Raw genomic sequence first — 24,588 nt, forward strand, 5'->3', positions numbered from 1 at the left:
ATATTTAATTAAACCCGAAGATAGCATCTCTGTTTATATAATCCGATTAGAGGTGCTTTTTTTTTGTTCCTATTTCGCACAGTTTTGCAGCAGATCTCAGCAGATCATCTCTGATTGCGTTGAGAGTTTATATCCGTCGCATACCGATTTAGCTGCTTTGTTAAGGTGCCGTCTGAAACGGCTGACTCTTTAGTCTGCCTCAGACCATACAGCCATCAGCCTAATGCTATCCATCGTGAGGACTGACACTGTGGGAGGTATCCCACAATTACTGCCAACTACGGTTCGGTAAATATAAACGGTCACCTGGTGGCTCATTGAAGCAAAAATGATTCACTGACTGTAGTAACGGGTACGCAGTGAGGCTTTCGTGGACGAATTACCTTGATAAAAAAAATGCTTTGGTTCGAATTTATGCACAGAGAAAAATATTTAGCATGACTTTTACCTGGAATTAGAAAGGCTTCGCTTAATCTTCCTGCTGCTGAGGTATTATAACGCATTTGATTTTTTTTTCCAGTTATAGCAACATCATTTATCACATTTAGTTGTTGCTATTTTGACCTACAAAGTTTGCAGTTTAGGGCTGAAAAAATTAGTCAGATTAATCGTGATGGATTCGATTATTCAAATAATCAACTAATTTGGTAATCAATTAATCATTTACGGAAGTATATGGCTGCAGGAGAAACACATGTAGAGCAGTAAATAAGCCAAAACTGTCAAACAAATGTACATTTTGCATGCAAGATAAAAAAATTTAAAAAAAGTTTGTAAATATGTTCTACCCAAAACTCCTCATGTTGACATCGTTTTAGCTTCACCTGGTTCAAATTGTGTACAAAAACCTCCTGTTGAGCAACTTTTACGATCCACTTTTTATTCAGTTAATCAAAAACATAATCCACAGATTTCCCCTACAGTGTCTTAGGGAAATATGCAGATATGTCTTTCGAATGCTCTCCCAATGCGTTTGCATGCGAGACACCTTGGAAGAAGTTATTAGTTTTTATTTTGCTCAGTTAGGAATGCGAGTTGGTGTAATCTGAACATTTGTACATGCATGTCTGAGGCCTACAGTTTGCATGAGTTCAGGTTATTTAGAGGAATTATTAATAGCAGCAACAGCAGCTCTGTGAGGCAGAGAGACGTGTCAGACACTGCTTTGGCAGATCCACTCCCTGCCAAAGCAGTATTCCCCTGGTGCAGACGACTCTGACAGCTTAACCTGAGGAGGGGATTCAAGGAAGCCAAAAGTGTTTCTTCCTTCTTCCTGTTTTCCCTCCCGTCTGTCTCTCTCAGCATCACAGTCGCTGCTCTCTGATTTGCTCTCTGCAAAACGGTTGAGGAAAAGCTGCTCTGGTGCATCTCTATCAATCGGATTTTAAGCTGTAATTTCTTGTCAACCCGTCCATCCTTACCTTCTGTTTATTCCCCCTCCCCCGACGTCACGTCTTTCCCAACCTTCCCGCTTCACGTCTTCGTCCTTCCGTTCCGTCCTGTCATTTGTTTTCCCCGCTGCCGTCTCCTCTTGTTTTTTTTTCCTGCCTCCTCCCTACTTCACCTGTCACTCTGCCTCTCTTTTTTTTTTTTTTTTCTGTTTCCTCCCCTCCCCCAACCCCCACCTGTCCTTGTGGCCTTGCGCCTCTCCCTCCAGGTCGGAGATGAAATCCTGGAGATCAACGGCGAGAGCACCAAAGGCATGAAGCACGCGCGGGCCATCGAGCTCATCAAGAACGGAGGCCGACGCGTCCATCTGGTGCTCAAGAGGGGCGACGGCTCCGTGCCTGAATATGGTGGGTCAATCTACGAAAACATTCCCTTCTCCCCCATCTTCACACCCTGAGCTCGGACGGTGGTGGGGTTCGAAGGTGGCAAAGAACTGAATCGCACATCGGGGACCCCCTTCGCCCCTTCCTGGCGTAGACACACCAGGGACGGGAAGGAGGGTTTGCTTGGCTTTAAAGTCTTTCCGTGGTGAAGGTCACTCCTGTGCTTTTGGATTCTGGGCGTTGGGGGCGGGAGGGAGGAGCTTAGAGGTTGCTCCTCTGGGTGCGGTTGGCCCCTCCTACTGTCGCCTGCTCAGTTTCCATGTCATCCCGCTGTCACTTTTCACCTTCTGGCCGCTCAGCTAAAGCAACTCTGTCGGGACTTTACAGAACGGTGGTGGGCCTAATTTCAGTGCAACATATTAAAAAAATAAAAACTGTTTACAGGTTTTTTTTGTTCCAGAGTAGGAAAACAAGTTTTTTGGGTTTTTTTTGTTTTTTTTTTTAGGAAGAAGTGACATATGTTGCTTTAGCTCATTGTTAAACACCAGTTCAGCATTAAAAAGGAAGAAAACTTGACTCTTTGCTTTCCTAGAAAAGGTGGGACGTCTCGCAGCTTTGGCCTCTTTGTGACACAAACATATTTATGATATTTATTGGAGGTGAATGTAAGCTACTGAACTCCTTAAGGTTTTAAGTGAGAACTGTTTTAAATAAAAAAGAAGAGGCAGCCTAATACAAGAACATCCAGTGAACTGAATTAGCATTAAAACGTTGACTTATTTCAGTAATTAAGTTCGAAATTGAAATCTATATGGATTCGTTACACTCAAAGCGATATATTTCAAGTGACGTATGCGTCTCGCCCTCTTCCGGTCCTGAACTCCATTGATTCTCTATCGTGTTCGTTGTGCAGTGATACCATGATCGTTAAGGTGTTGGTACTCAGCTGCCAAGTCGTGCTGGAAAATATATATGAAGCGTTTGCTGAAAAAGAGAAGCAGCAAAAGCTCTAAGATGCTTTTAACTTGTAGAAAACTTGGGGGACCAACGTTTCAGGCAGGTCTCCCTGAAACACAACTGACTGTGAAAACTTCACACTGGACCCCACGTCTGTCCACTTTTCCTCCATTTTCTCTTTCAAGCTCGAAAAAAATTTACATTTTTTTTTTCTGAACTGAGGACTCGAACCTCAGTCCCCTTTTTCTCCTTCGCCCAGCTAAGAACTCTGTTTTCTCAGCTCGGTCCTATTTGAAAATTCTTCCTAATCCCACAGCAAAATTAAAGTCTCGTTCAGGAGTGGCTTAAGGCGACATCAGTCTATTTGTCTGCGAAACTAAATTTAGGAGCTCTACTAGCTGTTTGCCATATTCATCAAAGTTTATCGAAACAAACACTTGAAATGTATCAAACTGTCTGTAATGAATCATTGTTAAACCCAGTTTGACTTTTTTTGCGTTTAGTTACTGAAATAAATTCACGCTTTGACGATGATCTCATTTATCGAGATGCCTTTGTACCCTTTGATTTTCTGTTTCCAAGCCAAAATCCTGCTACAGCGTGCTCGACATTACTCATTCATCCATGGATTTCTTTTCTTTTCTTTCTGTTGTACCCATTGTCGATGTTGATGTCATTTAAATGCTGTGAAGATTAAAACACCCAACGCCACACGTCCCCCCCCCCCATGAAAACCGAAAACGTGACCTGGCCCTTATATAAAGCTTTTGTACAGTGATGAAATGAATAGAGACATTTTTACGAGTATTTTTGTTCATTGTACAGAGCCATGAATCAAAGCCACATATAAATGGAGGAAAAAAAAAAGAAGAAAAGTTTATTACTGCATGAACTTGTCAAGAGTGTACATTTGAAGTTTTTTGCCCCCTATATTGTCGATTTTTCCATAATATTTATGGAACATTTCTTTTTGTATTGTTGTATTGACAAGTTTGGATTGATAGTCCAGTCATGAACATTTTTCATTGTCTTGCTTTGTTTTCTTTTTATTTTGTTTCTTTGAGTGGAGAAGCTTTTGCTTGTGGAAGTTTATTTGCGGTTTTCAGATCTGCACCTATATGGTGTCATGTGAACTTTGTATATTTTTGATCATCATTTGTATTTTTTTTATCTTTTATTTTTTAAGTTGACACGACCTTTTTGACAGTCTTGCCAGTGTTTCTTCTTTTTGATTTCTGAGACTTTTTTTTTTTTCTGCTGCTGCTTTGTCGACATGTATGTGTGTGTGTGTGTGTGTGTGTATGCGTGTTTGCGTGTGTTTGGGTGATTGGAGGGTTTGGGTGTCACTGTTCTGTGTAACTAGTGGCTTTCACTGAAGGGTTTTGGCAACTTCCTGGACTGTCTCTTTACTCTGAATGATCAAATAAACACTCTTTTTTCCAATAAGAATCAACACAATCAGTAACTCTCCCTTGTCTTTCTTCCAGTTGGCTCCAAGCAATCTAAACTTCTGTGTTCTTTGTGTTTTTTTTTTTGTTTTTTTTTTTCTGTTTTTGTGTATGCTCTCCTCTCTCTGTGTTGCCCTGGGCTCTTGTCTTCCTTCAGGGATGGCCGCTCCCCATCTCACTGCAAGTGTGAGAAATGACAAGATGGGGGAGGCCTCTGTCCTCCAAAATCAGACCACGGTTTGTAGCTGTCCTCCTCCTCCTCCTTCTCTGTCATCTGGGTTCTCCCCCATCTCTCTTCATCCTGATGTGTGTGTGTGTGTGTGTGCTGTGGCCTCAGATCACCTCATGCCCGCGCTCTGCTCCATGCATATACCTAAAAGCCGCTGCACAGCTCTCGTCTAAAGTAGCCCATGCATACGTTTGTAAAATCTGGAAATCGAAGTGTAAAGAGTTTATCTTTTTTTTTCATCCTAGAAAGGCTCTTGTGTGTGGACTACGGAAGACTCCAACTCCTTATGCTCAATTTTTGCTGCAGTTGGATTCATTTGTCTGATTTATGTTTTCGGGCACATTAGAGAGAGAGTTAGATTACCAATAGATACCAATAGATTATATGTACACACAAAAAAATGCTGGTTGCTTTCTGGTCTGGACTCGATAGCAAAAAAAAAAAAGAAACTAAAAAGAAATGCAGGAGAAAAAGTTCACGGGTGTAGGGAAGAAGCATATATGGAGGACGGAGGCCATGGTAATCTCTAATGGGAGAAACTAAAAGAAGGAAAATATAGATGTTCGCTTGCACAATTATAAAACAAAGATTTACTCTTAGGTCAGTAAATAACCACTGTGTTGGTTTTGTTCCAAAAATAACGGTAACACTTTATTTGAAGGGGGGTGAATAAGACTGTCATGACACTTTCATAAACATGACATAACACATGTCATGAACATGAATAAGCCTTCATGAATATTTATGACTGTTGTCATAAAGCGTCATTCGGTAAATTATGACACTTTTAATACAAAGTTGACATTATTCAAAATGTCTTTATGACAACTTGAGATTAACCAAGAAATCATTACTGATATAAATTTGTTATAAAAGTATTACTGATTGCACTTTAAAAATTAGGTAACTTCATGTTATTATAGGTAAAGTTTAAACAGTAATGATTTCTTGGTTAATGTCAAGTTGTCATAACAAAGACATTTTGAATAATGTCAACTTTGTATGACAACAGTCATAAATATTCATGAAGGCTAATTCATGTTCATGACAGGTGTTATATCATGTTTATGACAGTGTCATGTCAGTCTTATTCACCCCCCTTCAAATAAAGTGTTACCAAAATAACTAAGGTGTTAAATTTGTAAATGTTTTAAAACTCTAAATGTCTTGAATTAGAAAATAAAAAGAAGGTTAAATGAAAATACAAAATTTGCTTCAAAGATCCATATTTAGCTTTGAACACTCCTGACCAAGTTAAACCACTTATGTTTCAAGTAGACGCTTCAATTATTGTTGGGTATTATTCCAACACGTACCAAAAAAAAACATTGAAATTCAACTTTTAGTGTTCAGCACGACATTACCGAGTTCAAATGTTTTAAAGATGAAAGATTTTAGAACGAAAAGTATTTAAGAACACATTGTAGCCTTTTTTTTCTTTTCTTTTTTGCTGATAGTGTGTATTCCTATAACATCATGTTACAGCAGTCAAAGCCTCACAAACATTAAAAAACAAACCTATTGATTTAACACCAAACAAAACTAATTTCATATGCATTTACCCTTTATATATATGCCTAAATATATTTCTTACTGCTCTTATTAAACCAGTGGTGGGAACAATAGTAGAAGTCTTAGTCTCAATACTTTGTTGTTGGACTTTGCAAATATTGTTCCGTAAAGTTTATGGTTGTCACCATAACTCAAAATTTGCCCGTTCCTAGCTGAGACCTAAAAAAAACCCTGAAATGGCTCTTTAGCTTAATATCGACTCAAACATCCTCACAAACACTCGATCTCCACTTGTTGATAAACTGAACTCGATAACTAAACAATAATATCGCTTCTCTCTCCTGATGTTAAACATTAAAATAAATCTTGTGACAATGAGAATATTGTGAATTTTTGAAAATCCAAGCTCTTGAGCCTTTCCCTAGTTTATAGGTTTTAGATTAGCATTTATTGACTTTGAGGATACAAATTTCCTGGGAGCTGTTGGAGTTTATGAAACTGTATGAGTAATTGATACACCTGAGTAGGTCCAATAGCCAATAGGACGTGACGACCTGAAGAGCCAACACCATTTCCACTTCAGAGACGTGACCCTACGTAGACCAAGGAGCAGGTTTGTTGTTGGTAACAAATCTTTTGGATTCAATGGCTGCTTCTCCACAATGGCTTTTCTTTTATCTTACCACTGTCATTGGCTGCTGCTGTGCCATCTAACATTTGCTTAACATCAGATTGGCTTTCATTGGATTTGTTCTCAGCTTTACGTCTGAGTGGCTCAGCATGATCAGTGTCAGAAGTCTGTAGAGTCGCTTGGTGTGTGGATCCATGTTTGGTCATTCTAGCCTCATCTGTGTGTCAAACTGTGTTGCAGACGGCAGCCCCAACGACATCAGCACCGTCGACGCAGTCACAGGGATACAAAACGCTCCGGAAGTGAGTTCCCTGCCCCTAAATAATGCACCATCAGAGTCCAGCTTCCCACCAGAACCCCCACCACATTCCCGGAGCAAGACAGAGCCGAGCCGCCGCACCAATGGCACTGGCAACCATGGCACTGGCAACCATGGCACTGGCAGGCACCATCGTTCTCATCACCGTCACCACTCTCCCAGCAAATCCAAGGCAAAGAAGTCCACAGGGAGGAATGGGCCTAAGCTATTAAAGAAGGACAACAAGGAAAAAGATGGCCATCGGCACCGAAGCCGCCACCGCTCGCCTCGTAAGGGGCACAGTCGCTCACGCAGTGCAGACAACACCCTGGAAAGCCGCGATAGAGGTCACCGCAGAGGCCGCTCTCCAGAACGCCGTCAGGGTCAACATTCTTCATCAAACCACCGCCACCACTCCCCACGACGTTCCCCACACCGCTCGCCGTACCGCTCTCAGCACCGCTCTTACCACCACTCTCCACGACGCTCACCTTACCGCCACAGATCCCCACCCAGGTACCACTCGCCAACCAGACATCGCCACCGCTCCTTAGACCCCTACCGTTACGACACCCCTGAGAGACACAACGAGAAGCCGATGGCAGACGAAGCCGCAATGTCCGATATTCCTCAACCAAGATTCCCTTTTGAAAACTCCATCCTGCGGGACTCGCCAGCTCTAGACCGCCTGAACAGAGATCCCACTCTTTCACTCCCACCACTTCGGAGAGAAGATCGTCTCTACAGGCAGGACAGCCCTCTGATGAGAACCTCCTCCATGGAGAGAGCCTACAGGGGAGACAGACCCCTGAAGGACTTTGCATCCCGTGACTACAGAGATGTCACCCTGCCCAGAGTCCGAACCCCCGACTTGGATTCATCCTACCAGAAGTACACTTCCCTGTTCAGAGGGCGTACACCTGAGATGCTGGAGAGGGATGGGCGCCTTGCCAGTAGAGGCGTCACCCCTGAACCGCGGTACAGAGCTCGTAGCCTGGAACGTGCCATCTCCCCTCCCAGAAGGGACGACTCTGAAGATGAAGAAGACGATGACATTTTTGTTGCCTCTAAGTTGAGAGAGTACTACAGCACGCTCAAGAGCGATCCCCCACCCAAGCCCGTGATCCCTGAGCCTAAGAAGACCTACAAGGATAGTCCCAAAGACCTGAGCATCTGATTGGTCAGCCGTCAGCCAATCATAGATACCACCCACACAACACCTCAAGTACTCGCCTCCATTATCGGTTCTACAGGAATGCACCAACTTGTGTTCACGTGCTCACATATAAAAAACCTTCACACACACACACACACACACACACACACACGTTAACTACATATGCATTCACACACAAATTATGTAACGTTGTTGAGTTACTAACAAAAAGTGATTCCAAAATGACTTTTGAAAGCTGTTTTTTTTTCTTTTTCATTTTTTTAACTGTATGTTTTTCTTTCCCTTTTTTTCTTTTTGTTGAAGCATTCTACATTTACAAAACTTTTTCCAGAAAATATAAAATCTGAAAAAAAAACAATGATGTGCCTAAGAGTTCCATTAACAAGCAGCATTTTGTTTTTGATCCGATATGTGGCGGGCATTTTGCGGCCCGCTGTCAGACGATGAAATGTACCTACTTTTCCATGCGGATCCCATGGAAGTGCCGCGCGCCTGGATCACCGCTGCCGGTGCTCCTAACGATGCTGTGCATGTCTTTACCGGTTTCAGTGTCTCTTTTTTCTCTTTCTCTACGTCTCTCCTACCTTTGGTCTCTCTTTCTCTCTCTGTCTCTGTCTCTCCTTCCAGTGCCACTGTTTTTTAAAACATTTGACCAGACTATAGCACAAGCCTGCATTTGTTTGTATATTTTTGACAGTTTGCAGTATGTGTACATTCAGAGGTGATCATTTTAAATGAATGAAGGGAAAATTAAAAGTTAAACTATGATGACGATGTTAAAATAAAATAATATATTCAACGAATAAACTCGTGTCAGTGTTGCTCCTTTGTTTGCTGTTGTATATAAAACTAATATTACACAACTTTTTCTTGCTGAAGGGGCTCACTACGGGGGCTTTTCAAAAGCTGCTTGAAATGCGTGTGGGCGTTTATAATGCAGTCGTGTAACTCTACATATTTTGCCAACGACTGGGCAGCTAGTGCAAGCAAATACAAGTGTATAGAACTCAGAATATACTTTTATAAACTTATCCCAAACAGTAATGACATTTGTATGTTTGCTGCCACAATTTTTCCTGGCAGTAAATGTCAAACCATTGGAAAGTCTGTTTATTTCTGCTTAAATGGTGCCACATTTGTAATAAAATGTTTCTGGGGGTTGAGTAACGGAGGAAAAACTTCCTAATTCCTTCTTTGCCAATGCCAGCAGCTTTTAGTAGAGACATTGTGATTGGTGGCGTCTCCAATGTGCACCCGTTTCTTCTCTTAATGACCAAACAAAGTGGAGTTTACCTCTGGAGTTTTGTCGGTGGTGAAGACGGAGCCGCCCAATGAGCTTTTGTGAAATTACCATGGATGTGCTTTTGTGACAGACTAAACAGCGCGACCACAATGACTGAATTGTTCCCAATGCTGGTTGAAAAATGGGATTCCAAACCAGTACATTACGAGCTTGTGACCAGAACAGAGGAAGATATACCCGGTGGTTGTGTACTTCAGGCCCCATTAATAAGTTGAATTACCAGAATTGCTTTTTTTTTTTTTTTTTTTTTTAGATGTCAATAATAAAATCCAATTAAAGCTCCGCGGAGCCTCAAGCGGCCCTCGCAGCCAAGCGCCGCTCAAGCCTATAGCCACCGCGGATGTTCCAGCACCGCCTCCCGCCGGCCACCGCCGACGCTCGCGCGCCGTCCTCCATGCAATCCGCTTCGATGTCTTCGGCAGCGTTCCCTGGCGATGCACCAAAAATCTGGAGCAGATTTGGCCATGTGGCAAGGAGATACAGCTGTCGATTAACCTAGGGGGCGCAGTGGAGTCAAATTGCAATTAAACTATTGGGCTCCTTCGAGGTTCACTAGTGTCACTGATAAAAAGTCTGGAGCAAATGGGATGATGCGTGTGTTAATAAGAGACGAACGTTTGCATATGGCGAGGGTCAGCCATTTTGCCACGCCCCCACGGGTCAGTAGGCATTGACAGAGTTCATCTTCATGGCATTTTATGTCAGTCTGCACAGGATGAAACCCATATGACTTGGAGAGTAAAAGTCAGACATACAGTAGAAAAAACAGGTGACTTCCTGTCGGAAGTGGGCGGGGCTAAGGTGATGTCATCAATCGACCACCTAACTGTGATGAGGTCTGGTCTATAATGAGACATAGAAAGTCTGATGCAGCTGTGACCTGGCATTAGGAAGTTATTTCACATTCATGTTTCATGGTGAATAGTCAAAGTTTGGGACTAAGCCACGCTTAGTCCCAAACTTAGCAGTAGGCATTTACAGAGTTCATCATCATCTCATTTTATGTCAGTCTGCACAGGGTTGGAATCCATGACACACCAACATTACTTAGAGAGTAAAAGTCAGACATACAGTAGAAAATAGAGGTGACTTCCTGTCGGAAGTGGGCGGGGCTAAGGTGATGTCATCAATCGACCACCTAACTGTGATGAGGACTGGTCTATAATGAGACATAGAAAGTCTGATGCAGCTGTGACCTTGTATGTGCATGTCACTTTTATGATTAATGGTGAATAGTCAAAGTTTGGGACTAAGCCACGCCCACATGCTTTGACACACAAAAATTCCTGTGATAACTTCAGACCTTTAATGTCTCAACTCTCTGCTGACTGAGTTTGAAGTCTGTATCTCGAAAGCTGTAGGAGGAGATGGATCAGATGTGACGTCTATGAAAAACAGTAAATGGCGGATTTTGATCCAAAATGGCCGACTTCCTGTTGGGTTTGCACCATGGCTCCAAGAGACTTTTTTGTAGGTCCTGACATCATACACATGTGTACCAAGTTTCATAATTCTAGGTTAAAGCATGGCTTGGGGCTGATTATTTAAATAATTCTAGGGGGCGCTGTAGAGAAATTAGGCCACGCCCATGAACGACTGTTATGGATTCCTGTTCGGGGATGAATAAGTATGCATCCTAGTGAGTTTGGTGCAGCTGGGCTGAACCATGTGGAATCTAGAGCCAAACGTATGGCGGCGGCGTTCCCTCTGCTTCGCCGCGCTGCCACGGCCACGCCCTCTACTGAAGACTCTTGGCACTTTAAAGCAAATGAGACCAACATGTTATCTGTCATCCAACACAGAATCATCTTGATTAGGTCGAGAGAGCCAGAGATGGAGCTGTACAAGTTAAAAAAAGGCACTTCCTGTTCTGAGGGGGCGGGGCTTAGATGACGTCAGACTATGACGACATAGGATCGTCAGGCATCCCACCACGATCACTCATGTGAAGTTTGGTGCAGCTGGGCTCAAAATTGTGGAATCTGCAGCCAAACGTATGGACACGGCGTTACAGGTCACTTCGCCATGTCGCCACGCCCACCTGCTCCATCAAAACCAAGCAGGGGTGGAATCCATGACACACCAACATGTTTTCTGTCTGTGGACACAGTTTCATGTTGATTAGGTCAAAGGGGTCAGATAGCGACCGTTCACAGTAAAACATGACACTTCCTGTTCTCAGGGGGCGTGGCCTAAGTGATGTCATCATTTGACCATTGGGTATTGTAGGGGACCCGATGATGATCAATCACTGCTAGTTTTGTGCCTCTGTGAGTTTTTTTGTAAAAGTTATAACTGTTTGGTGTTTCATGGCGACTAGGTGAACTTTGACCCCAGGTAACCCCCCTTCAGGAAGGTCGAAAACGCAAACCTTTGATAACTTTGGATCGGCCATGCCTTATGAACGATCTGACCGAGTTTGAAGCTGATCGATGGAAATCCCTAGGACAAGTTCGAAAAAATACGAACCCTGTGAACGGCCAAATTCGCGTCAAAATCGGACCTTCAATCCAAAATGGCCGACAATCTGTGATACTTGCACTATGACATTAATTGTAAATTCAGAGTGTTTTGGGGAGATCTACAAGTGTGCCAAATTTCAAGTCTCTACGATGAAGCAAGTGAATAGGAAAGGGTCTTTTGAAAGTTGCTAGGTGGCGCCCTTGAGCCGTTTCTTTTGCGATTTTTGCAACGACCATAAAATACAAAATTTTGCACCGGGTTCTATGCCCCCGCCAAGTTTGGTGAGTTTTTGAATATGATAAAGCCCCCAAAAAGGCCCCCAAAGAGGGTGGCAGAATAATAAGAAACAGTACAGTTTCAATAGGCTCTCGCAGCGCTTAGCTGCTCGGGCCTAACAAGCGATGGCGGAAAAAAACAAATTTATGGGTATTGATGGATTGGCAATAACCACACGTTTTTTTGTCTTTGTAAATATTTGGCAGCATAAATGGGGAAAAGCGGGCTCTCTGACAGTTTGACATTTATTGCCATTAGACATTGTTGCAAAAACTAAAAAAGTTAATTTACATATTTTATTTGAACCTTAAATGTAAAAACATTTTCACAATGCAAAATAAAATTTGCACATTTAGATTTTATGTTGGTATAAAACTGATTCATCAGTTGTCAAAGTGGGCAGCATGCATCAGTTGCTGTGTTTTACATGAGATTTTGAACATTATTGTGACTATCGCCGTGGTTTTGCAATTAAGTTCGATCGCTACAGTTGGTGTCAGAAGTGTGTTTTGTGATGGGACCGGCTGGCAGAATGATGAAGCGAATGCCTAAGTCAAAATCTTTTGACTGTGTCGAGAGAAAAAAAAGTGATAACGCTAGATGATGTGATAACTCTAGCAAGACCAGGTTGCTAAGAAACCATGAGAGTTTGCACCCTGATGGAAGTCATGGAAAGCAAAAACACCTGATATGTGAAATCTCAGGAAGAAAAAGTTCCAGTTTGCAAGCCCTTCTTTGGTTCGTTAGTTGCGCTGATAAATTTTTGAACATTGATGAAATTCACTAGCAACTCTCAGTTGATGCGAAATATGGAAGAAAATGAGCTGGATGAGGGATCAATGAGACGGGAGTCAATGAGACACTTTATATCTTGTAGTTTTCTCTCAGTACATGTTTAGGAACTAAATAGATTTGGTTCAGCTGAGGGAACATGAAAGACTAGACCAGGGGTCACCAACTCCAGTCCTTGAGGGCTACCATCCTGCAACTTTTAGATTCTCTGCTCCAAAATGTCTGAATTCCCTCACCAGCATTCATTCCTCTCTGCAATAGGCTGGAAACGAGCAGCTTATTTGATCCAGGTGTGTTTGAGCAGAGACGCATCTAAAAGTTACAGGATGGTAGCCCTCGAGGACTGGAGTTGGTGACCCCTGGACTAGACTGTTGAATAATTCGATTTAAACATTTTTAAGCTTAATAGAAAACACTTGATCCTGACTCACGAATGAAAGGATGGGGGGAAAAATGTCCTTTTTGGTTTAGAAATATTGGAGTAAACTGGTTAAATGTGTTTGGAGCTCATTACTTTTAGGACACCGAAAGAAAACGGTGGGGGTTTTTGGAAAAATTTAAAATCTTCCATCCTTTCACATCGAAGCCTGGACAGGCCAACTTGTTCTGACTCACTCTGCCTCACTTCTCACTTTCATACCAGCTTTTCCTCCTGACTGCATCTCATCCTGCTGCATCCACTCAGTTTGCTGAAAGATTTATCATTTCGAAGGAGGGGAAAAAATAACGAGGGAAGCTGCATCCTCAGGACATGACACCAGCAGGTGAAAGAGGATTCAGGAAAAGACTGAAATTACATCCAGTCCAGCTAACTGACTGGAGAGACGGTGAAAACGTCATGGTCCTTGCAGAAGCATCCCATGAGTTCTCATGCTGTAAAACTTAAGACAGTTTTCCTACACGAGAGCTTTTTTGCATTTTTTGCACGAGAGCTAAAATTTAATTCGTCGCAGATCCTCAGTTTCAAATCTTTTGCAGCCTGTTAAGTTTTTCTCCTGAACTTTCCTCCAGGGTTCATATCTCTTTAAAAGTTTCCCTTTCCCTACCAAAGAACCGAGGGAAAGTGTCTCTACAGGACGAGGCTGTTGCCCAAACGCTTCTCCATAATGATCTCTAGTGTAGAGTTAGTTAGCCACTCATGGGGATTTTCATTCAATCCAAATAGTTCAGTCCTGCTCTCCTTTGACCGTTCGCTGAGTCTCCTGCACGACTCGAGACAAGTAGGACTTAAAATGTTTTCCTTCACCAAGCGCCGGGTTTGTTGAACACGCGATAAATCGTTGCCCTGGTAACAAATTCTCCCACCTGAGCGCTAGATGTTTGCAGCTACCCCAGATTCACCGTGGATCCATTTGCTGCCATTTCAGGTTGACGCTCTCTTAGTTTAGTTCGTCAACCACGTCGCAGATCTTGGATCGAACGTGACATTTTCACAGTGTGGAATAGTTTTATCAAAAGTTTCCAGATTTTCTCTAAAACACAGAGAAACTCAGGTACTCTTTACCTTTCATTTCACAATTACTTCAACAAAGCACGTTGAAGATGTGCTGCATTTGTTTGCAAACAAAAGCAATGCGAGGAAAGTGTGGGAAAAAACTCACTGTTTTTCTCAATGTATGTGCGTAGAACAGCATATGTGTGTGTGTGTAACGTGCATAATGCGCTCACTTTTCCTGAAATGTTTTTCCTTTAACTGACGCCATATGTTCAAAAAAGTCTGCATCCCAGATTACCCTGTGGACGCAATCTGTGCTGCTCAAAAGAGGAAACTGAGATAAAGCGTCGTGATCATATCAGAGCGAGTTTTTTTTTTTTTGGCCTAGTTTCGTTGCAGTTCAATCGGGCTTTAAACTCATTCTGCTCCTTTTAAATCAAACCTCTGAAATGCTGTTTCCTAACTCCACGTTTTTAAAGATAACCATGTGATTTACGCTAATGTCCAATAATCACAAGTAGTTCGTACAGGAGAATAATGTCTGAGATAAAAATTAAAAATAAAAAAACACCCACACACACATCTTAGTGGTTCAGATTTTACCCAAATTCCGAGGACACAGATGTTTGCATCCCGCTCCCTTCCTCTCTCCACGCTGTCGTTGAACGGTAACCACAGCAGCCCCTAAATAATGGATGTAATCCACATCGGAGCACTAAAACACTCTCCTCTCCCTTTGAATATCTTTCTCCCTCTCTTTATCAGGACGCGCTCCACCTTTCATCACCAAATGCAAAAACACAGCCCTGTGTTTTACAGCTCGCGCCACCTAAGAAATGATAAACAGCCGGGGGCCCGGGGACGATTCATCATGTCAGCGGCAGGCAGGAGGATGAGACGGTAATGAAATATCCAATAAGAACATGACTGCAGCCCGGCAGGCTGTCAGCAACCCGGGTCAAGCACCTTTATCTTTTTTTTTTTGCTTGTTTGTCTGTTTTGGTTTTGTTTGTTTTTTTGTTTTTTGTTCCCATCCTCCTCCTCCTCCCTTCAGTCAAGCTCCAGCTGCTCTCTTTTCTGACCCTACAAGATCCTCTGCGCCATTACCATGGAAACGCAGAAGCGACAGGCTCCATACTCATGCTGACCGGAGCGCAACGGGAGAGAGCATCCATAAATATGAACACTAACAAGAGTGCGGGGGTTTATTTTCGGTGGTGTGCTCGGGGCCGAAAAAAAGAAAAAGTCGATATGACTTTTCAGTAAGATTCCCCGCCTGGTTCTCCATAGCCATCATTCAGCGACTATTATTTGTCATGATATGGCTTCTGTCTCATGCTCCACTGTGCATGGCCGTCGTTGAGAAGTGAAGTGGAGGAATGCATTGTGGACGTTCAAATGGGATTTTGTAAAGTGTTTTTTTTTTCTCATCAATGCTACTACAATACTGTCAGACTTAGAAAAGCTTTAGGTTTCCTGTGTGGCTGATCTAACCAAGTCCAAGATGCCTTATTTGAAATTTAGGCTGATGATTTTCCTTTTGGATAAATTTGTTCTATTTGGATCTAAGACATGCAGGAGAGAACGGTGTTAGGAGCAGGGTGACCCTCTCTCATTTTTTTTCCAGATTAAACTTTGCCTTCTTGCTTTTCTTTTTATTTTCTCTGAAGCCTCCAGATCCATAATACCCTTTTAAAAAATCTGAGAAATTCAGAAAAGCTTGATTGTTTGAGAAATAGCTTTAAATGGTAACATACAGTGGAAGATGTCAGATGTTAGCCTAATGCCAGAATGAAGATAATGAATTACTTGTTCAATGTCAGCAGTGTTTATATGCCAACATTACTTTACCTTAAAAAAAACTGAGTGTGCAGATGATGATGTCATGCTGTCAATAAAGTGTATGTCAACTCTATAAATTTCTACATACCGTTGATGCATGACTGCATCAATATGTTATGGAATGACAAAGAGAAAATAAATATTTCTCAGAGTGACTCATCTGTCTTTGAAAAAAAATGACCCTCTGAAAGCTCTTCTACACTAAATTAATTCAATAATTACAGTTTCATAAGAAATGCAAGCCAGAATTTCAACTTGGCCTCCTGCAGTGCTAAACGATTCACTAAAAACTGTGTACAAGACCGTATGGTCATGGTTCTACTGGAAAACAAAACATTAGCCAGATCTTCAGATATGTTTATGAAAAAAAAAAAATCTGTAAATGTGAAATTAAGGCCACTGGTGAAGATTTGCCACCCTGACACAAAAATATAAATAAAATGATGTAAAACTTGTTGCACTGCAAATTTCACTGGAGTCCTACAGGATGTAGAAGCTGTAAAAATATCAATTGTATGCAGAGTTATTGCACATTAGCTTTAGACACTGATTGGTCTGGGCATTTCCCTTCCTTTTAAAGATAACAATTATCTGCTTTGATAATATGATCTTCATAACTTGATTAATCGTTGGTGAAATCGTTTGCTACATCGATCCAAAACGGGGAACACGATTCTACCAAACAGCAACCTGGGTACAAAGTCGCCTAAACACTGATAGGACTGACCTAACATCGGAACATAACTCCAAAATATTTGTGGAAAATGAACCCATTTATTCGTTTATTTATTTAGAGATATGCAAGATAATTGTAAGGAAGTGCCGCTTGGGAAGATGAAACACGTCCAGGTGCAACGCTGCTTGACGTGCCAGTGGCTGGCATTCGCAGAGCAGCAAATCCAAGAGCATCGTTTTCCTCATCGCTGATTGGCCGTACCCTCAAGAGCGAATATAATGCACATTGTGGATGTTACCTTCTGGCGTTAAGTTTCCACTTAATGCATATTAATCTATATTTGGTGTTTGACCTACTAAAACAAGCAGCCGTAAGTGCTTTTTGAGGGGGTCTGATGTATTTGTGGATTCCAGTCATTCGCTGGTGGTTGTGGTCCCTTACCCCCGCAAACACAAGGGCTCCACTGTATACAGTCATTTAGTGGGAGGCCCCTGCCTTGAGCTTAAAAATATTTGGAGATGCTTCTAACAGTTTGAACAAATCTTGGTGGGGTCTGTTGTCTCATTTTGTAGTCTAAAGTAAAAACCTGTGAGAACTCCTCGATACATCAGGTTGATGTAAAACCTATGTTTTTTTTTTGTTTTTTTTTGTTACTGGTGCTCCAAACCTGTCTTTTGTTTGGACCCTTTTTTTCCCTCTGCTGGTTAAAGCCTCGTCGTTCTACGACTGAAGCCAAGAACAAAAGGAAATTGCTCTGTTTGGATACAGATCTAATTATAGAGATTCTGATAGCATGTCAGCCACCATCAAAACCAACCGTACATGGCAATTAACTCCCCTTGAATACATTAAACTCTAAAGCTTCCTGTAGATTTAATAATATGGCCTGCTTCGCTCTGTGGCGAGAGCTGAGTGATGCAAAGTGATACGATGTGGCGGTCAGCGCAACATTGTGGCAATAGAGATATATCCGGCAGTGCTAATCTGCAAAAAAAAAAAAAAAAAAGATTTTATCTCAACAATAATTAACTTTGATAAAGATGCTGTTATATCCTGGTCCTCCCTACCCAGTTCTCTCCCTCATGGTTTACAGATTGCTTCTGGTGACACAATTAAATATTTTAGATCATCCATCCATTTTCTTTACACCCTTGTCCCTTAGTGGGGTCGGGAGGGGTGCTGGTGCCTATCTCCAGCTAATGTTCCGGGCGAGAGGCAGGGTACACCCTGGACAGGTCGCCAGTCTGTCGCAGGGCAACACAGAGACAAACAACCATGCACACACACAATCACACCTAGGGGCAATTTGGAGAGGCCAATTAACCTGACATATTTTTGGACTGTGGGAGGAAACCAGAGTACCTGGAGAAAACCTACGCATGCACAGGGAGAACATGCAAACTCCATGCAGAAAGACCGGGGCCGGGAATCGAACCCAGAACCTTCCTGTTGCAACTGCGCCACTGTGCAGCTCTATTTTAGATCATTTAAAAACAAAAAGGTAACAAAAGAAAAAGGTAGCCTTGTTGAAAACAAATGTAGTTTCCATAGTATATTTCATTTATGAGGATGAAAAAAGCTACCCAATCTGCCCCTTTTTCAAAAGGCTGTTAAAATGTGAGTTTTCTGTAATTACAAAATTACAAAATTACAAAATTGTCAAATGAAGCATCTGAAGATCTGGAAACGTACCTGTGGTCTGCAGAAGGAGTATAGGAATAAACATGAAATAAGGTCAATTGGTCTCCATCAGTGTGGAAAGCATTACAAAGCCACTTCTTAGGCTTTGGGAAACACGGAGCGTCATTATCCACAAATGAAAGAACGAAGGAACGGCGATGAGCCTTCCCAGGAGTGGCCTTCCAGCTAAAATTATTCCATCAGCCCACCGCGACTCACCCAGGTGGTTACAAAGTAACCAAAACAACATGTAAAGCACTCGGCTTAATTAAGGTCAGTGGTAATGAGCCAATAATAACACACACACACACACACACACACACACACACACACACACACACACACGCACACACACACACCAAAAGAGGGTGCAAAAATGGGATCCATGGGAGAGTTTTCCAAGGCCTAAAACAGAGCTAGCCAAATAAAAAAAAAAAAAGAACACATTTACCAAAAACAAACCAAGATATTTAGACCTGACCAGGAAAAAAATAGAAGTTTTTGAAAGGTGTACATGCTGGTACATCTTTTGTAAAACAAGCTATTAAATTACTAGACAAATACAGTGATGGTAGTGTGATTGTCTGGGTTTGTTTTGCTGCTTCAGGGCTGACTGTAATTAACTGAAGAGTGAATTCAGTTTCTTACCAGGAAATCCTGAAGGAGACTGTTTGACTTATTCTAGTCAAAGTATTGAAATGCTGTGGTACGATCTTAAACAGATACCAAGTGGGCAAAAATTCCTCCATCACAACGTTAAACACTCCTTGCTAGTTATCCCAGCCACTTGTTGGCAGCTAACGCCAACATAGCTCAATCAGATATTAGACGTAGGAACAAATGCTTTTTCACGTAGAGCCAGGCTGGTTTGTCTTTCTCTTTTCACTCTTAATAACTGTTTTCTTTTTCTTTTACCCAGGTTATCTTTGCGTGATATTAAAGTGTATTTAAAGAACAGAAAACAAAAACAAACTAGGTCTGTAAGTTAGTGTTGCACCTGAACCACTCAAAGCAGAAGGGTGCATTAGGTCTGGTCTTGCAGTAACGTAGGTGATTAAAATTATGTCCAGTGAAGTGAAACACAGTCAGTGATCATGAATCTTTAAACTGAACTAAATGGATTCATTTCTCTTTGTTGTTTTATTGCTTGTTTTGCTACAACGTCGTGCAACTGTTTGTGGCCTTTCCATTGATGCCGTACGCCGCTTCCTGTCGGCGGAAAATAAAGTGAGCAGACGGAGCAAAACGGATCAAATATGCAAAGTAATCGTTCTGCTACTTTCCATTTGGAGCTATTCATCACATTACCACATCTCATTAGTTCTCGAGTAATCAACGCGCAGTAATTACTGCAACATGCATGCATGGATATGTGTGTCCATGCGCGTGCGTGTGTGTGTATGCGTGTGTTATTGTGTTGTCAACAAACTCAGAGAGGAAATCAGTCATGTTCAGCTCAGGTCTACAGGCAAACATGCTTCAAAGAGCCACCTTCCCTTCAGCATTGTTTCCTTTTTTTAGATTTGACAATGTCGGGTTAAATATTGATGCTCTGAAGTTGCTTCAAAGGAGTCAAGAAGAGACGGTGACTTTTACTTTGGAGCCAAAACCAAAGGAAGTAAGATGGTTTCCTAACTGAGTCATATGTTCGGAAAAATAAAGCCTCATTTGCATTTTCCTTCTTCCACATGCTGTGGCTTTCTAGTGTTTTCTGTGGAAAAATGTTGAGTGTTTTTTGCCGTTCAAGACTGTGGCGTTTGGAGATTATAGAGATTAAAGATGCTTTTGAGCAGGCTGATTTAGAACTAATGTTACATAAGATTATTTCTATGCATCCTATTAATATGTGTATGCATCCAACTTCTGCATTTTATAAAAGATTGAGAAAGAAACATAAAAAGTTATTGCAAAACTAGTCATCCGCTGATTTTTTTCACATTTTGTCACGTTACAATCGCTAATGTCAAAATATTCAGTTGGGATTTTACTTATATAAGCAGGATGAATTGGCTAATATTTAGGAAATGGAAGGGAAAATTGAGAGAGCACGGTTGTCCATCAGAACTGACAGGTTAGGTGAGGAAATAGTTAATTAAAGAAGCCCATGCTGACTCTGAAGGAGCTGCAGAGATAGAAACTCAGGTGGGAAAAGCTGTCAATGGAATAACTATTAGAGATCCTCTCCACAAATCTGGACTTTATCGTAGAGTCCAAGAATAAAGTCGTTATTCGAAGGAAGTCATAAGAAGTTCCACTTGTTGTTTGGGAAATGTCATGTAGAGGAAAAGATAAATATTCATTTGGTCGGATGAAACCAAAATTCAGCATTTCTTTCTGTTTTTATTTTATAGTCGACATGCAAAATACAGTATGTGAAGTAAAATGAACATCGCCAAACAATTTGAGCTCACCATTTCTATGGTGAAACACGGTAGCAGTAGCATCATGCTATTGTTATGGTTTTGGTTATGTGAGTGTGGGTGTTTCTGGTTGTTGTGTTTTATTTCAAATATCTTCCAGTTCCAGTCTTGTGAATTCCTTACAAAATGAAAGTTTATTGCTCTCTGAGTGGATGAACTTGCATTATTATAGCATTATCAAAAGATTACTTGAAAATGGCCTCAAAGCAACAATATTATCATTTATCGCAATAATTACTGCAATAATTACTATGATATCATCCAGCAAAATTTGTTACTGTGACTGAAAAATCCACATCTGTAATTGCAGCGAAATGTGGACACATAAAAAAAGCACACCACACTGTTCAGATTGTTTCAAAAGTGATCCCGAAGCTTCCTGTTGCATTGTGACAAAATGAAACTAAGGTTCGATATATGTGAATATATTTTTTTTGCCAGAGACTGTATCTTAAAATGTAGTTTTCTTTTCTTCAGACGGAGTTAAAGCCTCCCTGACACATTCCTGAACACTGAAGCTTCTTCATGCATATTTATTGTTTATGAATAAGATCTGAGGAGCACCGTGCAGCTGACATAGAATATTTTAAAGACTCAAAAGAAAAAAAAAAAGAAAAGAAAAAGTGGTGGCCTGGTTTCATATACATTTACTATATAACTGATGTCTTTTCTTTTGCTCGGTGGATTATCATGGAACAACTTTGAGGTTTTTGAGGAGTAAACAGGAGTGAGCGTTCTCTCTGACAAACTAATCCGCTGATGTTAATAGCTATCTTTCTGACTAATAACATCACTTCTCTAAATGAGCACTTGCAGAGTGAGCAGCTGTGAGTGAAAAAAAGGCTCTCCAGTTTGACCTGGCCAAACGCAGACCACACATCTGAAGAGGCGAGTACACCGAGTAGATGTTTGGCTTTCCTCTCGTTTTGTCCTCTCGTCGTTGATGAAAAGGCATGAAGACCGCCAGCGCACTGCTGTCACGCTTCAAACGCAACTCAGAGGAGACGAGACGGCGGCTTAGGGCGAATTGTTTTTAATCGGATGAACGTTTTTTTTCCACTGCGCACTCTAATCACACAGACACAACGAGGTGCGCTAAATTAGACGCTTTGAGGAATTTTAGAATTGCAGAGTGGTATTAGCAGTGGGAGTGTAGGAATGTTGGTAAAGCTGGCAATTAGACGTTTGGTAAGAATATTTACTGGGAGCCCTGCAATAAATGCTGTATTTGGTTAATTACGGTTAAAATGGATCGGGACGGTGTGACGAAACGTGTTTCGGTGGTGAAATGTTCAGCAGGAAACACTGAACACACCAACGGTTTTCTGAGGTTTTGTTTGGTTTTGCCTATAAATCAATAAAGGGTTAAATTTATATTGAATTGAGTAAATTCGTTTCTACTATTTCAATCCACTTGAAATTAATGTCAAGTGCAAATGTAAACCAAAGTAAACCAGGCATGCAAAGATACTCAAACCGATTTGTCCCTGAGTTAAGTTATTTGTAATGAAGTGGAACAAGCATTGGACATGAGAAGAAAATAACGTGCAAATGATCTTGAGATGCTTGGAAAGACTGTAAAATTAACGTCAGGTAGTTTAATATTAGCTGACGGTCACTGAAAAGGTCTCTAAAAGCAAACAAACCATTTCTAAACGTGTGAAGGCTCTGGTGAGCGCTGTTTGACCCTCAGGAAGTGGGAAAAAAACAACATTATTTTACTGTAAAGCAGCCATGGCCAGGTTCCCCTTCATAAGATTTCTGACGGAGGATTCAAACGAATAATCAAGAGTTGCTCAAGATTCAGACATTTTTTTTATTACAGTTTTTCCCCTTTTAAACAAGAGGTAATCCACTCAAACGCAAAGGCCTCTATGCAAAGTCGCTGCACAAGACTTCACTGCTGAAGAAAACGTTGCTGAAACTTGTTTAAGGTTTCATGTAAGAGCTTTGCATAAGACAGTAAGGCACTGGGAGAGTAAAGTCTGGTCTGCACACACCGTGACCTGGAGGACAAACGGTTCTGAACAACATCACCCCAAACAAACAACGTGCCAAAAGTTAGATTGTCTGATGGGCGACACCATAAAGTTGACAATACAAAAAAAAAAAAATAAAAATCCTTTCCCACATTTTGTACATTTCCATAAGTATGTTCAATACTTTTTCATTACACCACTTGTGGACTAATTTGCTTTGAGCGTGGATTCCTTGGGTTGTTGCTGAGTTTTGGTGACGAAACAAATATTAAAAATATATTCACAGAGACAAAATGTTCAATGCTTAACCTGTCTGTCACTGGAGTTTGACAGGGGTATCAAACTCCAGTCCTCAAGGGCCTCTGTCCTGCAACTTTTAGATGTGCCTCTGCTGCACCACACCTGAAAAGAATAATTAGGTCATTAGCAAGGCTCAGGAGAACCGATCTACACAGGGAGGAGGTAATTAAGCCATTTCATTCCACTGTTTTTTACCTGTGGCACATCTAAACACTGCAGGACAGCGGCCCTTGAGGACTGGAGTTTGACACCCCTGTCATTGTGAATGACAACCTGAGACCAACAGGTTAATATTTTACCCACTGTAAATCTAAAACCGTTGAAAAAAACAGAGAGAAAAAAATCTGAGCTGAAAAGCTGAAAACCGGAGCTACACTTGTCACCTGTTTTCATCAGCGACTGGATTTCTGGAGCCTGGAGTTCAATGTATTGTTTCACCATTATAAAATCTCTTGATGAAATGTTGCCATGGTTTCCATTATATAACCATCACCTAATATCCTGGTGTTAACACACGAAATCACTTCGACTCCCTCCTCTGAGAAATGAGTCCATAATTTAAGGGTTTGCCGTTGTCGTGAAGTCTGTGGCAGACTTTAACTCTGGCCGTGTTGTTCAGGTCCAGCCTGGGGGAGCGTCAGCGGATGTCAAAGAAAAACAAAGTCATCAGTCATTTGAATCCATTTGCTGTTACTTATTTTGCCTGTAGTTTTAATAGAGAGTAGGAACCCCACGCCCCATCCCTGAGTGGCTCGCAGTGGTTGCGCTGGTCTTTTAAATTATGTTGTCGGCGGGTTATTAGAAAAAGATCTCATCTACCTTACTTTTTCCAGGGAATCTGGACAGTATATCCAGATTATTTATTTATTTGGTAAAAATATTGTGTTTTATGGAAAGGGTTTGGAGTGGGGGTTGCTTACAAGGCACTTTGAAATGCCTTGTTGCTGAAAATGTGCTATATAAATAAAATTACCTTACCTTACCTCTGGGTGCCAGCAAGTGTACCAAAGTCATTTTCCTAAAATGATTTTGATGCGAATGCAACCAAGCTATTGATCCATTGAGCTGTTGGCTTCATTCATATTGTGTGTGTGTGTGTGTGTGTGTGTGTGTGTGTGTGTGTGTGTGTGTGTGTGTGTGTGTGTGTGTACAATAAAGCCTATATGTCTATGTGAGCTGTGTTGTGAGTGAATATGTCCATGTATATAGTTAAGAACTGACATATGTTTTGTGGTTGAGAAATATTTCTGTGCTCAAGAAAACATTTAATTTCGTATCCAGCTCTAAATATATCATAGATTATGAATGTTTACTACTGAAATGCACGAATAGTTAGGACAGCTTTGGCTTATTCAATAATTATTGACACAAAACTTCTTGTAACTTGCTTTAAATGTA

General features: G+C 41.4%; 1 protein-coding gene across 9 annotated transcripts in view; it reads left to right on the forward strand.

The window, feature by feature from the left end:
- Positions 1-8,831, forward strand: part of magi1b (membrane associated guanylate kinase, WW and PDZ domain containing 1b) — a 143,414-nt gene extending 134,583 nt beyond the window's left edge. For 8 of the 9 annotated variants that reach the window (XM_088005434.1, XM_088005430.1, XM_088005432.1 and 5 more), the window contains 2 exons: positions 1,658-1,796; positions 6,790-8,831. In XM_088005434.1, the coding sequence (XP_087861560.1) occupies positions 1,658-1,796; positions 6,790-8,024 (1,374 nt within the window). In that variant the 3' untranslated portion in view covers positions 8,025-8,831. Of the gene's footprint in view, positions 1-1,657; positions 4,188-6,789 lie in introns of those variants that run through there. The other variant, XM_088005437.1, reaches the window with a different exon arrangement.
- The last annotated feature ends 15,757 nt before the right edge of the window (positions 8,832-24,588 follow it).

This window comes from Poecilia mexicana, unplaced genomic scaffold (assembly GCF_051168715.1).
Source record: "Poecilia mexicana isolate PSO_F unplaced genomic scaffold, ASM5116871v1 scaffold_5, whole genome shotgun sequence".
In the NCBI taxonomy this organism is placed as follows: domain Eukaryota; kingdom Metazoa; phylum Chordata; class Actinopteri; order Cyprinodontiformes; family Poeciliidae; genus Poecilia; species Poecilia mexicana.